At 43.0% G+C, this 17,459-nt stretch overlaps 1 protein-coding gene across 2 annotated transcripts in view; it reads left to right on the top strand.

The window, feature by feature from the left end:
- Positions 1–1,632: 1,632 nt before the first annotated feature.
- The window catches only part of LOC132352997 (zinc finger protein 256-like), a 35,811-nt gene continuing 19,984 nt past the window's right edge, over positions 1,633–17,459 (top strand). The window contains exons 1-2 of one of the 2 annotated variants that reach the window (XM_059903831.1): positions 1,633–1,814; positions 4,961–5,087. In XM_059903831.1, coding sequence (XP_059759814.1) covers positions 1,716–1,814; positions 4,961–5,087 — 226 coding nt within the window. In that variant the 5' untranslated portion in view covers positions 1,633–1,715. The remainder of the gene's footprint in view (positions 1,815–4,960; positions 5,088–17,459) is intronic. The other variant, XM_059903830.1, reaches the window with a different exon arrangement.

Here is a 17,459-nt window from a genome sequence, read left to right as displayed (position 1 = left end):
CAAATACTGTATAGTATCACTTTTATGCAGAACCTTAAAAAGTCAAACTCATAGAAATAGGGAGTATAAATATTACTGGGGTTAAGGGGGGCGGTGGAAGAAATAGGGAGAGGTTGGTGAAAGGGAACAAACTTTCAGGTATAAAATGAATAACGTCTGAGCATGTAATGTAAAACACGATGAGTATAGTGGATAACACTGTATTTTATAATTGATATATGCTGAGAGAGTATTACTTAAATGTTTTCTCTCTCACACACACACAAGATGAATATATGAGGAGATGATGTGTTAATTAAATAGATGGGGGGAATGGTTTCACAATGTATACATATGTCAAATCAGCACGATGTACACATTGGTATCTTATAGTTTTATATTATAACTCAGTAAATCTGATTAAAAAATAAAATAACAAAATGAAATCATAAATAAGTCAACCCGCCAGACATGTCTTTTCTTTTCTTTCTTTTTAATCTTTTGGCCATGCAGCATGTGGGAGGATCTCAGTTGCCAGACCAGGAATTGAACCTGCACCCCCTGCATTGGAAGTGCGGAGTCTTAACCACTAGACTGCCAGGGAAGTCCCCAGACATGTCTTTCCTGATCAAACTAACAAATATCAAATCTATTTGATACTTCCTACTTTTAAATTATCTGATAGATTTGTAGGAAAACCCTGATTTGTAGAAAGGGAGTTATATGAATTATTCACTGAAATGAGGAATCCAAACTTATTCCAAATCTTTCAGAGATTTGTATTCCCCAACTCATTTTATGGTACTAGAATAGCATTCTCATAAAACTTATTAAATTAAACTTATTAATATTAAAGCTGCCCTTCCAGAATGTAGAACAAGTTAAAAGCATCTCAGTAATTCAAGAATGGTTTAGTATTAGAAAATACGTTAATAGCATTCAACATACTAATGAATTATAAAACGTTTATCTTAATAAATGCAGAAAAAAATAGATCCATTCACATTAGAAAACAACACCACAACTATGCAGAAAAATATATATATCATTAATTAGTCAAAATGTATCGAAGAAAACACTACAATAAACCAGCATTTTAGTAATAAAATCAGAAATTTAGGTTTAAAATTAGCAAGCAAACAAGGCTCTCATTATTAGTGCTTATATTAAATATACTGGACATTCTAGCTGGTGCTATGACACAGACAATAAAGAATTAAAATAACTGGAAAACGATTTACAGACCTTTAATTTATATCAAAATGTACGATTATCTACATAGAAGAATTTCAAAAAATAACGTCATGAATATCTGGCATATTTACGACACTTCCTCAAGTTTGCCATATTTAAGATTAGTATCCAGAAATAAATTACAGTTCTACAAATGAGAATCATACCCTTTGAGGTGGACCCTGGCCTTTTTTCCTGGAAACTGGGAACTACAGGATCCAGAGTGCCCTGCGTTGAAGGCTGCGTCGCTGAGCCAATGAAGGCGCAGAAAAAAGGGATTTCCGTTTGGGCACAACTCGTAGGGGACGGGACTTCTGGCCTCCTCCCCAACGGGGCCATTTTAACTGCTCTGGTTCTGTTCAGCTCCGGATCGCTGTGTCAGGACCGGAGTGACTGGAACGGGAGGTCCCGGAGGAGGCGCTGTCCCCGAGGCACAGAGGTGGATCTGAAGTTCGGTGACGGCGCCCGGGGTGCCCGGCGCCAGGCCCGGGAGACGGACCGCCATGCCCGCGTCCCCCAGACTCTCCCGCCGCTCCCGGCCCCGCTCCGCCCAGAGTCCGATGGCGGCGGCGGCGGGGGCGGCGTTGAGGGACCCGCCTCAGGTAAACGCTCGTTCCCCGGGCCCTCACCCACCTCACTCCACCAGACACTAAAGCCCCGAGTGCGGGGCGGCTGCTCACGTGCCCGCAGCCCAGGCCACGGTGCCCAGGACAGTGAAGCGGTCGTGGGTGGGGTCCTGTTTATGACAGTGTGATGGCGCGTGGGAGAGGTCACAGGCGGAGGGACCCGCAGATGCGAAGGCTCGGAAGTTGGCCTGAGGCGGGAGGATTCGGGAAACCTAGGGTCAGCCTTTTGCTTATAGGGAACAGTGTTAGCGGAATTAGGCCTGATGTAACCGACTCAGGATTGTACTTTATTGCGAGGATTCTAAAGGCCATGGGGAGTTTCGAATAAAGGAAGATATTATCTCCGTCAGAGGTTAGAGCATTCCCAAGAGCCATTTAAAGGAAGAACAGGGTGGAGAGGGTTGATGAGGACATTGAGGTCCTAGGAGGTTGAATCTTTGTTCAGGGTCCCACAGCTGGTAAGAGGAAACACTGAGCATTGAGGCCCAGAAGTTAGTCAGCCAGCCTGAGGTCACCTGGCTCCAAGGCCAGGCAGGAGTACATATAGTGAGCCCCTCAAATCCCACCATGGACGCATTCCTTTAGGGCCTGCCTCTTCACTCAGGTTCTCACGGTTAGAGAAGTGCCTATGGAACCTGCACAGGGAAGTAGAGAGTGTCCCATTGCCTCACCGGCCCTGCTCTCACCCCTATGTTTCCTGGAATTGTGGTGTCCTGAGATGCTTGATGCCATTTTTCCCCCTCCTTGAGTCTGGGGATGCAGAAAAACTCCAAGCCCAGTGTCCTAAGTCCATGCTAGAATTATATGGAGGTGTTCCCATTTCTGGCAACCATTGTAAACAGGTGTGTATGGTTAACCCAAGACATGGTACCAGGATGTGCAAATGCCTAGAGGTAAAATTGAGCTCAGGAATATTCAGGAACCACAGGTATCCTCTCTTTCAGGTAGGAATAAATAGTAGGTGGTTTGGAGTCAGGAGGGGAACAACTGCCTGAGATGTCAGGTGTGTGTTCTAGAGGTTTGGCTCACGGTAGGGAGATGATGTGACCAAGGCCTTAAAAGGCTTCATTTGGGTTTAGATTGGAAAACAGACTGTGGGCTTGAGAGAGGAAGAAGGACCATCATTGTGGAGGCTACTATCATAGTCCAGGTGAGGGTTAATGGAGCAGGGGTGTGCCTTAGGAAATGTGGTTGTATTCTGGCTGCATGTTTTTAAAGGGGACCGCTAGATTTCTAACATGGGTGGTGAGGGAGTGAAACTCAGGGATCAGTGATGACCCCTGGCTTTGCAGCTGTAGGGTTGGAAGCTGCAACAGTTGAGATGAGCAAGTTGGTAGTAGGTGTAATATTCACTGGGTTTAGCAGGAGCTTTTTTTTGACCATGTTAAGAGTCTGAGATATTTCAGACACCACTGAGTAGAGGCATCAAATGAACATCTAACATACAGGTTTGGAATTCTTGGGAGTGATTCAGGTTAGAGACATCCAAAATGTACCTAGAGTGTGGACCAAGGTGAATGACCTGTGGCTCACATTTAGGAGAGGCAAGCTTCGGGTTGTAGTGGCAAAGCTTTTAAGGGGAGAGGTGTGGAGGATGGGGGCAGAGGATTGGGTCTCTTGCTTGTGTACCTGGGTGATGGTGTCAGCCTTCATAAATGTAGGTAAATGGCCAGGAAGGTTTGGTGTATGAGACAAGATAGTCTGGCAGGTGGCCAGGGCTTCCAAGAGAAGAGTGGACATGAGATGGATGTAGAAGCAAGGGGTAATTCATGCATATGACACTCAAGCCAGAGCTGGTGCTTATTCACCACTATATAGGCTCACCAAGATTTGTGAGGACTTTGGTAGGACCTGGGGTGTTTCATTCAACCTGGTGTATATGGCCATGAGCAAATAAGGTCATCTGTGAGAATCACTAGGCTTGGGGAGGGCGAGTAATGGGGCTGGAGTTTGAATGAAGGTAAGGGAGCAGAGAAAGGTTGTCATTGCCGAGGGACAACAAGGGCAGCACAGAAGTAGCATGGGACTATGGGTATCTACGATCCACACGTGGTTCTATTCCTTAAATTTGAGGCAAGGATCAGAATCATGCAGTAAGGCCTTTATAGATGATTTCTGATGCTGCCATTGGGAATTGTGGGAGGTCTGTGGTCATACTGGGTCCTGTTTGACTTTACCAGTTGTACTGTGGATGCTGTCTGCCGAGTTGTGGTGTAAGGCCTAAACCCAATATGATGTGCTTCCTTCGTGCTTGGTGAAACCTGGGTGCCCTCAAATGGCCTGAGTGCAAGTTCCTCTCCCCACAGTGTTCCTTTGGATAACGTCTCCTAGCCTAACAACGATTTTTACAAAGCAAACCAGGAGCTTTTTTGTAGCAGGTATCAGTTCCCTACCAGCCCTCAGATTATTCAGATAAGACAATCACATCCTCCTTGGAACATCCCAACCCCTTCATCCTACTAAGGTTCCATCCCACAGCCCCTGTGTGTGTTGTTTTTTCCCATGTACGCCTTTGTGGTGAGTGGTGTCCTATTCTCAGAGGTGTGAATTTATGTGATTAAGAAACTGCTGTCAGTCTCATCGGTCCAGTCTCAGGTGTCATGTGTTAGGCCACCATCATAGCCCTGTGGTGTGGTTAGGAGAAACTGATTTAAATAACAAGTAATGTGGGGAGGGGAGGGAGATGGCTGTGGTGTGGGAGAGTGAGGTGTTGGTGGCCATGGTCATGTGTGGCTGTGGGATACTGAGACTGAGGGATGTGCAGTTTAAGAAGTGATGTGTGCTTGAAGAGGCAACATGTCTGATGGTTCCAGGACACTGCATTGATAATTTCAGGAAGATGGCCACACCAGGGGAATTGCTTGTCAGGAGGGGGTGGATCCCTTTATGCCAGGCCTATAGCTGAGATATATGTTCATCCACCTGCCTCTTGTTCCTGGTGGTTGTAGCTAGTGATCAGTGGGCCTGTGGGGAGACAGCCACACCATGGTGTCAGGGCCTGATTGATCCTCTGAGTTGGGAAGCTTGGGTGATGGATGGTCATAGGGTAGATGTGTGGGGAAATAGATTGTGACTTCTCAGAAGTGGACTGTTTGTGGTTTTATCTGTCACCATCATGGCAGGTCAGTGTGAACTTTGAAGATGTAGCTGTGACCTTTTCCTGGGAGGAATGGGGTCTCCTTGATGAGGCTCAAAGATACCTGTACTGTGATGTGATGCTGGAGAACTTGGCACTTATAACCTCCCTGGGTAAGAACCTCAAACCTTTCCCCATGCCCTGAACTAGTCTCTGCCCTTTCCTTTTCCCCAGAGACAAGTCTGTCCTTTTCATGTCAGGACCATGGTCACTGCTTTTTTCCCCCAGTTCCCTAAGTTGTTGCTGTGGTTGGTTGGGCTGAGGTGTTTGCACTGCCATCTGTTCTCCCTGAAGAGGCCCCATATCTGCTTCTCTACGGCCTCCCCTGGAAGGATCCAGGGTCAGGAATCTTCCATTCAGCCTAATGTATCCCACCATACTTGTCCTCTTCCTTCTGGGTGATGTTGTCCAGATGCACGTCATCTTTGTGCCTCAGATTCTACTTCCTTCTTTTCACTGACATTTCCTCATGACTGCCTGTGCTGGGAATTAATTCTCTGATGTAGACCATGGACTTCTTGCAGGACCCCTTTCCAAAGTTCTCTTAATAGTATTTAGATGTTTTTCTCTGGTCTATGATGTGATGAGTATGGGTCAGCTGCTCATAGGTGGTGTCTTTCCCCTGGTATTTTCATCATCCAGGTCCCATACACTTGTTCATTTTGGAAGTGGGGTGGAGAGCCCTTGTTTGTCCACAGGATGGATATGAATTCAGACTCAGCCAAATGGGCTCAAAGGGCTGCTGTACAGTAGCACTATGGGAGTGTACGATAGTCCTGTGTTCAAGTGATACCAGAAATTTGTTCTGTTTGACTAGTGTTTTGATGCTACTTCCAGTGGCCACACCTTATTTTTGCTTTTTCTGCCCCATTCTTAACAGTGCTGACTTGTCAATTCTGCACTGTGATTCTTCCACTTTTATTCCAGCCTGTGGCTAATCCTCACATCTCTAAATCCCCTGTATCACCCACTTTTCTCACTGCTTTATCTGTGCATTCTCTAACGTTGGCCCATATATTTTCTATAATCAAACATGTACCCATTCTTAAAATGTTCCTGACCAACAGCTGTTCTGTTGCAGTCCTGTTTTCTTGGGCCTGGAAATACCCATCTACATTGCAGTCATGTGTTAGCAGCAGACAAGGTCCTGCTGACAGTTTTTTGTAACTAATTTTTTAACAGTCGACTTTAACTAATTTTTCATCCTGCCTCTCTTCCCTATGACACATCACATGGTTGTGTCTTTTCTCTCATGTGGTCTTCCCCCATCCTGTGGCCTTTATAGCCCAGTATTGCTAACAACCATGTCATCAACTTGAACCCAACTCCGTGTTCATGTAAATAATCACACAAACCCATTCATGAGTTTCTCAGACACACACTGGTGTGTGGGCTCCCCCCTCCCACTGAAGTCAACATGTACTTCACCAACATTTCTTGCTGTTAGGTTGTTGCCATGAAGTGGAGAATGAGAAGGCTTCTTTTGAGCAGCGTATTTCTGTTCAAAGAGTGTCACAGATCAGGAGTCCCAAGGCAAATCCGTCCTTCAAAAAGGCCCACCCTTGTGAAATATGTGTCCAGATATTGAGAGACTTTTTGTACTTGGATGAATATCAAGGAACACATTCAAAGCAGAAATTACATAGTTGTGGGACATGTGGGAAACAATTGTATGTAAGCACAAACCTTCATCAGCATCAGAAGCAGTGCATCAGGGAGAAACCCTTCAGAAGAGATGTGGACAGAGCCTCCTTTGTGAAGAACTGCAAGTGCCATGTGTCAGGGAAGCCATTAGTCTTCAGGGTGGTTGGGAAGGACTTCTTGGCCAGTTCTCAATTTCTCCAGCAATGGGCCACTCACACCTGGGAGAGGTCAAACAGCAGAACCGAGTGTGGGGTGGCCTTTCAGAGGGGAAAAACTTATCATAACTGGGAAGAATGCACAAAAGCTTTCAGCCCCAAACACACACTTGTTCGGCACCAGAGACTCCTCACTAGAGAAAGATGTTTTATGTGTAATCAGTGTGAGAGAAGCTGTAACCTCAGTCAACATCAGAAAGTTTACAATGGAGAAAGAACTTTTGAACCTGGGGAACAAGGGATATTATTTAACAGAAAGTCCAACCTCATTGAACACCAGAGAAGTAACACTAGAGATAGGCCTTATGAATGTACAGAATGTGGGAAATCATTTACTCAGTGCTCCAACCTCTTTACACACAAGAGAGTTCACATGAAACAAAAGCCATATGAATGTGATGAATATGCAAAATCGTCTAGCCAAAGCTCTACCCTCCTTCAACATTGGAGAATTCACACTTGGGAAAGGCCTTATGAGTGCAATGAATGTGGTAGAACTTTTACGCAAAACTCTCTGCTCCTTCAGCATCAGAGACTTCACAGTGGATCAAAGCCTTATGAGTGCACTGAATGTGGAAAATCCTTTGCTGTAAACTCCAGACTCATTAAACATAGGAGAGTTCATACTGGAGAAAGGCCTTATAAATGCAGTGAATGTGGAAAAGCATTTTGCCAAAGCTCTTCACTCCTCCAACATCAGAGAGTTCACACTGGAGAAAGGCCTTATGAGTGTGGGGAGTGTGGAAAATCATTTAGGCAGAAGCCCAACCTTATTCAACATTGGAGAGTCCATACTAGAGAAAGACCTTATAAGTGTGGGAAATGTGGGAAATTACTTAGCAACAAGTCCCATCTCATTGAACACCAGAGAGTTCACACTGGAGAAAGGCCATATGAGTGTGGGGAATGTAGGAAATTCTTTAGCAAGAAATCCCACCTCATTATACATCAGAGAGTTCACACCAGGGAAAGGCCATATAAATGCAACGAATGCGGGAAATCATTTAGCCAAAACTCTGCACTCCTTCAACATCAGAGAATTCACACTGGAGAAAGGCCTTATGAGTGCAGCAAATGTGGGAAAACTTTTAATCAAAGCTCTGCTCTTCATCAACATCAGAGACTTCACACTGGTTCAAGGCCTTATGAGTGCACTGAATGTGGGAAATCCTTTGCTGATAATTCAACCTTTATTAAACACAGGAGAATTCACACTGGAGAAAGGCCTTATGAGTGCAGTGAGTGTGGGAAAGCATTTGCCCAAAGTTCTTCAGTCCTTCGACATCAGAGAGTTCATTGGAGAAAAGTCTTATAAGTAAAGAAAATTTGGGAAGTTGGTTAGCCCAAGCTTTGTTTTTCAACATCAGAGAACTCACACTAGATCAAAGCCATATGAGTGCTGTGAATGTGGGAAATCCTTTGCTAAAAACTCCAGGTTCATTAAACACAGGAGTGTTCACACTGCAGAAAGTCCTTATGTTGTAGGAAATGTTGGAAATCCTTTACCTAAAACTCCAGTCTCATAGAACACCATAATGTTCACATTGGTTAATGGGCTTATGGATGTGATAAGTGTGGGAAACATTTAGCCAAAACTGTAGCCTCATTTCATACTGGAGAGTTCACAGCCTTCAGTCTTATTTCATTGGATACCGCAAAGTTCACTTCAGAAAAAGAGTAGTTGTCCAGGGATGGATTGTTCAGTATAACACTGGGGAGATCCCTTATGAGGCTGCTATCTGCCAATACACCCAATAAACCACTTAAATTCCAGGTTTATGGGAGCTTCAGTGCATTTCTTAACCTGCCCAGGGCCCTTACCAGATTTACATCATTGCCAGTTCCATAGCAAAAGCCATTTATTTCACTACTACCATGTGGCAGGTGTTCATGATGTGCATCATTGAACCACCCCAGCGAGTCCAGGGAAGGAGACCTTGATGTTGTCCTGTTTGTGAGAGCCTTTATAATCCTGAGCACTCATTCCTTTCTAATTCGTTTGATGGGTTACATCACTGATCTGACCAATTTTTGGCCTAGAGGACTCTGCTGGTGACTTACAACCGGGACTACTTTTTTCAGGGATGTTGTTGGTCTCACGTGACTGCTGTGTTGGGATTTTCCTGTGCTTCATGTCTCCAGCCCAGGAATAGCCTGCTTCCCACTGTACTGGTTTGTGTGAAAATGGAGGCCTTACTCTTTAAGCTCCTTTAATCTTGGGATTCTGTACACTGTGGTGATTTGAAAACAACTGAGTTGTGACAACAGGGCTAAAGAGCTTTCTTGTGGGATCCCAAATTCTGTGCACCTCAGAGGGAACAATATGATGTAGAGTATACTTCTCTCTAGTTTTGTCCTAGTTGGCATTGCTGCCCAAGGCCTCCAAGAAAAGACTGCAGGGATGTGATCCTTATTTGTAACCTGGATGTGTTGGTATTTTGTTGGTTCAGAGGTCAATCTGTAGAGGGGCTGTTGTGATAACCTTTGGTGCTTCTTAAAGCAGGAAGAAATTGTCTTGTTCACGGGGAGTATTGCATTGTGTCCAGGTGGTAAGGGAAATCTTTCCCAGGTCTTGCATTGGAGCCATGTACCCTCATGTCCAGAATTCCAGATAGTGGCAGCATAGGTTATATGATTGTACGGGCAGGGGAATCATTTGTTACAGGAACACTGGTATTGTAGGGAGGGGAAGAGACTGCCACAAGCTTGTTGGAATGTGGCTGTTTTGAAGGGACCTCCACAATGTTCCAGTCCCTATAGCTATGAAGGATGAGCAGGTGCAGAAATTCTCATGGCCTCCAGAACTGTGTATCTTTTGTAGGGAGGCTGTTGTGAGAGGAAAAAATTATAAATGTTCTGTGGATTCCTGTAGCATGTGTGCGTGTTCACCTCAAATCTCTTGCTGTGTAGGAAAATGAGGATAGTGAAGACGAGTTGTGCCCTTTGTAACCCAGCCTGCATTCCCATTGAATTTGGTGGAAATTGCCTTTTTGCTTCTGATATTTGCCACCACTAAGGCAAGGTATCCCTCCCAGACATGAGGAAAGAGTTGGTGGAGTCAGTAGAGGTTTGCCAAACTAATTTTCCAGAATTGTAGGAAATCTAGCTTTCTGTTTTGAATCATATTTTCAGAGCTTTAGTAAGGTATAAGTGACATACAACAAACTGATTATATTTAAACTTAACGTTTTGACAAGTTTTGACATTCATGTAAATCCATAAAACCACCACCACAATCATAATAATGAGCCTCTCCATCATCCTCTGGTTTACTTCATGCCCTTTAATAATGTTTCTTTCTGTACTATCTCTGCTCTCCAGGCAAGCATTGGTTTACTTTCCATTATAATAGGTTAGCTTCCATTTTAGAATTGTATGATTCTACTCATAAAGTGTTTACACTTTTTTTCCTTTGAGTAGCCTCATGTGGCTTACTCATTTTGATAGTCATCAATGGTGCTTAAATGAGTAGTTTTTTTTTTTTTTTTTGTATTGCTTAGAAGTATGACAGTTTGTGGGTGCACCACTATTTGTTTATTCTTTTGTCTTTTTATGCATATTTGAGTTCTTTCCAGTTTCTGATTGTTGCAAATAAACCTGCTAAGATATTTGAATCTAGTTCTTCGCATACATATGTTTCATTTATCTTGTGTTAATTTGGTGGGGTGGGGTGGGGGGTGGGGGCGGGTGCAATGCCTGAGTTACAGGGTAAGTGGGTAGATAACTTTTTAAGAAATTGCAAGTTGTGATCTTTGGTATTCCTGCCAGCAGTGTATGAGACATACAGTTTTTCCATATCCTTGCCAGTAGTGGGTATGGTTAGTCTTTTAAAATGTTGACCTTTTTAATAAGTATGTAACTGTATCCCACTATGGTTTAGTTGCCTTTCCCTGATGTTGCATGATGTTGAGCATTTTTTCATTTGTTTACAGGCATACCTCAGAAATATGATGAGTTGGGTTTTAGACCACTGCAATAAAGCCAGTATCACAATAAAGCAAGTCACATGAAGTTTTTGGTTTTCTAGCGCATGTAAAAGTAATGTTTACGATATACTGTAGTCTGTTAGGTGTGCAATAGCATTATGTCTAAAAAAAATACATACCTTAATTTTAAAATACTTTATTGCTTAAAATGTTGACTATCATCTGAGCCTTCAGCTAGTTGTAAGGTTTTTGCAGTAGTAACATCAGAGATCACAGATCACCATAAGAAATATAATAATGATGATAATGTTTGCAGTATTACAAGAATTACCAAGATGTGACACAGACGTGAAGCAAGCAAATGCTGTTGGAAATATGGCACCAGTAGACTTGCTCAATATAGAGTTGCCAGAAACCTTCAATTAAAAACAAACAAACAAACATCTGCAAAGTGCAGTAAAGCGGAGTGCAATAAAACAAAGTATGCCTGTATTTGCCAGTTGTATGTTGGTTTTGGTAAAATATCTGTGCATATCTATTGCTTGTTTTTTAAAATGAATTTTGGGGAATTTCCTGGTGGTCCAGTGGTTAAGACTCTGCACTTTCACTGCTGAGGGCCCAGGTTAGTTCTCTGGTCAGGGAACTAAGATCCCGCAATCTGCAGCCAAAAATAAATATATAAATAAAAAGAATTAAAAACAAAAAAAGAATTTTGGCAGTTTCTCTCTCTCTCTCTCTCTCTCTCTCTCTCTCTCTCTCTCTTTCTCTTTTTTAAGGAGACAGGCTTATTATTCATTTTTATTTGGTTGCACCCAGTCTTAGTTGCAGCAGGTGGGCTCCTTAGTTGCAGCAGGTGGGCTCCTTAGTTGTGGCATGTGAACTCTTAGTTGCAGCATGCATGTGGGATCTAGTTCGCTGATGAGGGATCGAACCGGGGCTCCCCACATTGCGAGCATGTAGTCTTATTTACTGCGCCACCAGGGAAGTCCCAGCAGTTTCTCTTTTTTTCTAGCAATTAAGAAGATAGTGAAACAACAAAAACTTATGTTGGAACTTTATTCATTCTTCAGTAATGTGACTTCTTTGCTATCAAAATTAGTGTTTTTGAATACGGGAGTATTTCATAAATATTTTGTGTACTGTACACAACGTAGTGGCCAGATACAGCATCTACTTTTAAAGTTTAATCGTTAAGATTCTTGATCACTTCTCAGGTCTAGATATTCAGCACTGTCAAGCCATGATTTGTAGCTCTGAATAAATAGGCTTTGAGTGTTCTCATGTGGTTGGCCTTTATTTCCACAGGTCTTAGGACACATTCCACAAAATACGTGTAGTCAAAATTCTGTGTTATAAATTGATTTGAAATAGTTTTTGACTGTGATTACACAAGTTTTTATTTCATACAGCATTTAGTTTGTTGTATTTCATTTTCTATTTTAGGTTATTGACATTTTAGCAACTAATGGATCCACTTAAGAAGATACCCTTGACTAACATCTTTCAAGGAGGCACTGTTATTCTAAATTGCATTTGGAAGCCTCATTACACCGTGTATAGAAAGTGGGCCATTGGTTAATCAGAATTTCCTCCCCTCCCCTCCCCTCTCTTCCCCTCCCCTCCCCTCCCCTCCTAGTAACACTTAGGGGGACTTGCTTTAGATAATTTACGAATAAGTTAAAACTTCCTCACTGGTGAATCTGCCTAAACCTTGCCCCTTTTCTTCTTATATCCCACCACCTTTCCTTTCTTTTCTTTTCCTCTTCAGTATTCTCCTAAGCTGGCTGAAGTAGCTCAGTGTCCTTTTTTTTTTTTTGGCCACGCAGCACGGCGTGCAGGATCTTAGTTCCCTAACCAGGGATCGAACCCGAGCCCCCTGCAGTGGAAGTGCGGAGTCCTAACCAATGGACTGCCAGGGAATTCCTGCTCAGTGTCCCTTGAATTTGCAATTTCCACATGGAGGAAGCCCTCCTCCATGGACATTCAACTTGGTTGTGTTCTAATCTCTGGCATTGTCAAAGACTTCCTAAATCCCAGGTTCGAAAAGAAAGTTTATTAGAACATTCATATCTCTTCTGTGCACACACAGTCCAGGGATCAGTCACTTCTGACTGAGATGAGAAAAACAGGAATATCGGTTGAAAAATCTCTTAGATGTTTCCTGAAAAGGATTTGAAGATTAATGAAACTTTATAGAGTTTAAGGGTTAAAAACAATACAACCAAAAAAAAAAAAAGTTTTTGAAAAAGACACTGAAAAATGTAAGAAATTATACTAACCTAGTAAAGGAAAGAAATATTAGACTTCTAATGGTTTCGATGTAGTCAGCTCTTTACATTGCTAAACACAATCTTGCTCAAAGCTGTTTTCTCAAGGAAAAATTGAAAAAGTATAATTTTTAATAATGGCCTTGACTTCTAGGTTACCAGGTAAGAAGAAACAGGAAACTCTCAGAGCTTTTGCATACTTTCAAGTGTCTTTAAACATTTGGTTTATGTATATAGATATTTATAAATTATATTTTTGAAAGTTTCTACAGTATCCCTACCAGGATGACTTTTTGAACAAACAACAGTGATTTCATAATTTCAATTTTAAAACAGAAAGTACATCTTCTACTACCATGGAAAAAAATTATCACAGTATTGTAGTTTATAGAAGACTAAAATTTAATTTCTAAAGATTTGAAATTTACAAATATACTACATTGGGTTTATGGGTCAGCTAAGTTAACGTCTCCACAAATAATTGTATCTGCTCAGTTCAGCATCTTGACACAAAGTGTCCTTCATTCTCTCTCCACCCTCTACCTCAGTTTCCTGAATGCTCACACCCCTTCCCACTACTTGTCCTTCACATGTACTTTTCCCTGTCTTTGGAATATGCTTCTCAACGCTCTACAGTTAGTAAGTCACTAAAGAATAAAAAAAAAATATCTTCAGAGGATTTTCCCAGAGCTTTTAGACTCGGTCAAGTGCACTGGGGTGGTGGTATGACATCAGGCAGGGCCTGACTTTTCCGTGTCTCCTTGTCTCTAGCTGTACACAAGGGGAGCAAGGATAATGCTCATCCTCTGAAGCTGTTAAGACATGCAATGGGCCAGAGCGCATCACATGTTTTGTACCCAGTTTGTGCTCACATGAATGGCATCTGCTGTTGGTTTTGGTAGGCAGTTTTGGCGCGGACTCTTTACAAGGTATTAACTTTGGATGAGTGCCTTCAGTAACCCAGACCTCCAGTTTTCTCATCATTAAAAAAGAAAAACACGAATTTGACAATAGAGGAATGCTTACCCTGCAGAATGGTGAAGATTGAAAGAGCTAATGTTTAACATGCTTAATACTAGTGTCTTATGAGTCTGTCTCTTCTGTATAGAATTGATGGTTTTCATGCAGGGAGCACCAGGGAAGTGCTCACTTGTGCCCAGGAGGCCCTTGTTAGGTCTAGGAAAGATGAGAGCCCCAGAGAGCAATTCCCAGGATGCTTTTTCATTCTGGTTTGTCACACAGGTGGAGGGGAATCCTGGTTTCTCATTATTGCTTTTATATGCCAGAGATCTGCCTTTTCAGGACATGGACCTTCTCAAAGAAGGAGCCTGGAAACAGGACCGTGTTGGCTGTTGGAAATTATCAAGTTGTCTCCCAGTTGAGCTAGTGTTTTCCAAATCTTCCTGAAGCACTTTCTTACTAGATTCAAGTGTCTGCCTTGCTTGTGACAGTTCCCACCTTACATTCCTTTAGGGTCCGAATCTGCAATTCCTTTCAGTATAGCAAAGTGTGGAGGCTACTAAAAGACTTAAAAGTATTGTTCTCTCTCAATGCTCCTCTTTCTATCACAGATTTTAAAAGTTTTCTTAGTTTTCGACTAGGAGCCTCTGTATAGCTTTGAGCTCCCCACCCCCCGCAAAAAAAAAAACCCCAAACCCTAAATTATTTCTTCCGCCAACCTAGGAAACAGGAGTCCACTTCAAGAGGCAAAGAGCTTATTTGAGATCAAAGAATTGCAGTTTGGGGCACACAGGTTTAGGTAGAAACCCAATTATTGTCTCAATTACAGGAGAGGGGTTTTTATGGCAAAAAGAGGAAGATGAGGTAATTGAGGGATTTCCCTGGTGGTCCAGTGATTAAGACTCTGCGCTCCCAATGCAGGAGGCATGGGTTTGATCCCTGGTCAGGGAACTAGATCCCGCATGCTGCAATTAAAAAAGAAAAGAAAGATCCTGCATGCGGCAACGAAGATCCCGCGTGCCGTAAGTAAGACCTGGCGCAGCCAAATATGTTTATTTATTTTATATTTATTTATTTATTTAAAAAAATAGATGAAGTAATTGATCGGATGATGTGTTCATTGGTAAAAAGATGAGCTAAAGTTAGGTTTGTACTTCATTTATTATTCAGGTGAAGTGTTGACCTGAAACGAATAGACTGCCAGATATATCTCCAGCAAAGATGGGTTTATTTGGGATCAGCTGAGAATTGCAGAGAATCTGCAACCATGTTGAGCCACTTGCAAGTCCCTACCCAGCAAGGGAAAGAGAATGCTTTTACAGGAAAGAAAAGGAAGTTGGGAGGGCTGTAGTAAACAGAGTCTGAGGCTTTTCATTGGCTGAGTCCTTGACAGGAAAGAAGAGCAGTCTTTCTTCTTCCTCTTGGGTTCTGCTATCAGTGCAGGTCATGAGAGCTCCCCCTTCTGGTCTCCCAACTCTATTTAATTGAAGTTTCTGTTTTTATTTTATTTTTTAAAAGTTTTGGCTGCATTGGGTCTTCGTTGCTGTGTGCAGGCTTTCTCTAGTTGCGGCGAGCGAGGGCTACTCTTCGTTGCGGTGCGCGGGTTTCGCATTGCGGTGGCTTCTCTTGTTGCGGAGCACAGGCTCTAGGCTCAAGGGCTTCAGTAGTTGCAGCACGTGGGCTCAGTAGTTGTGGCTCTTGGGCTTTAGAGCACAGGCTCAGTAATTGCGGCGCACGGGCTTAGTTGCTCCGCGGCATGTGGGATCTTCCCGGACCAGGGCTCGAACCCGTGTCCCCTGCATTGGCAGGCGGATTCTTAACCACTGCACCACCAGGGAAGTCCAAAGATTCTGTTTATTAATTTTTCACATTCTCCTCCCTTCCTCCCCACCCCCGTTGCTGAGGCAGGAGGGTTGTGGGATCCTAGTTCCCAGACCAGAGACCAAACTGGGCCCTTGGCTGTGAAAGCGCCGAGTCCTAACCACTGGACCGCCAGGAAATTCCCAAAATTCAGTGACTTTTTGTTCCTCTATGTCAGGAAAGACATTTCCTGGGTGCAGTGTCTCAGGTCCGAGGAAAAGTACACAGATTAGAAACCTATTAAGGTCACATTCAAGTCTTAGGCACTTTTTATCTGACGTCCATGTTATCAAGATCATAAACATTGGAGATCTTATGAAGCATTATCCTACCACCAAATGGTTGGTGACAAACTTCTGACAGGCCTGGTCCAGATATCTTGGGAAAGCTGTCTCATCAGATGTCCTCTGCTTCAATTCAGGGAAATCTTTCCTCTCAGGTCACCAATGATGTGCAGATCCAGTCAGGATTCAGCACTTTCTTTAGGTGTCATGTGAATCCAAGAGTCTGTTCCTTGGAGTTTCGTGGCACAAGGGCTGGGTAGCAGTACTTAATAGGGGCCTTCCCAGCCAGGTTGAAGAGCGTTCTTCTGGAGGTGTCTTTTCCAATAGGTGAAATTTCCAGGTTGCAAAATGTGATGCTTAAGATATTTGTCTTCTGAGGGCACACTATGAAAAGATTGCTCTACCAAAACATGGTTATTTTTAATAGAAGCAATCAGGCCTTTGCTAAATTGGAGTATCTCTTATCAATTGTGGGTCAAAAGAAGCAGGAGCCAAGTGAATTGTGCATCCTGTGACTATCCCAGAGGGTGAGAGTTTACGAGTCCCAAAGTGAGGGATCTGAGATTTAGAAGGACCAATGGCAATGCTTTTGGCCACGGTGTTTGCAGGGCCTCTACAAATCTTGCCAACTGAGTTTTAATAAAGCTGTTAGTGCATTTGACTAAATCAGAGGATTGAGAGCAGTAAGCACAGTGAAAATATTGTAAAACTGACCAAACAGCACAGACATGTTGAAGCACCTGACCAGTAAAATTGTTCCTCGATCATTATGAAGTTCGAGAGGAGTTCCCCAGGTAGGGATAATCTTTTCCAAAAAGACATTAGCCACAGAAGAGGCAGTAGCCTGTCTGCAAGGGAAGGATTCAATCCAGTGTAAAAACATACAGATCATAATTAAAACATATTAATATCTATTAGATGGAGAAAGTTGTATGAAATCCTTTTTTTTTTTTCCCCCAGTTGACAGTGTGAAGGAGTTGTTACATTTTGTGGATCAGCATCATCAGCTTCCTGAGGAACCTTTGCTAAAATGGATTATGAGAGTAAATAATTTGGGGGCTATGTGTTTGGTTTCAAGTGCTGCAGAATGGAAGAGCGTGTTTGGGTTACAGCAGGACCCACAGTCACTGTGAAATAATCACAGATGTCTATATGTGATCCAGACACACAGGAGGTTGTTGCTGAGGGAACAGCCAGCCTGGTGGACTGGATAAAAGCCACTGTAAAGTCTGTTTAGCCTGAGAAGGGAGAAGGTCCATCTCCCCCAGTGAATGCCAGGTGGAGCATCCCAGGCGAAGCAGATGCTATGCTTTGTATGCAAGCCGTGTG

The sequence above is a fragment of the Balaenoptera ricei genome, chromosome 19 (assembly GCF_028023285.1).
Source record: "Balaenoptera ricei isolate mBalRic1 chromosome 19, mBalRic1.hap2, whole genome shotgun sequence".
NCBI lineage: Eukaryota > Metazoa > Chordata > Mammalia > Artiodactyla > Balaenopteridae > Balaenoptera > Balaenoptera ricei.
Note: the sequence above shows the minus strand (reverse complement) of the source record. Positions and strands in the feature narration are given on the sequence as shown.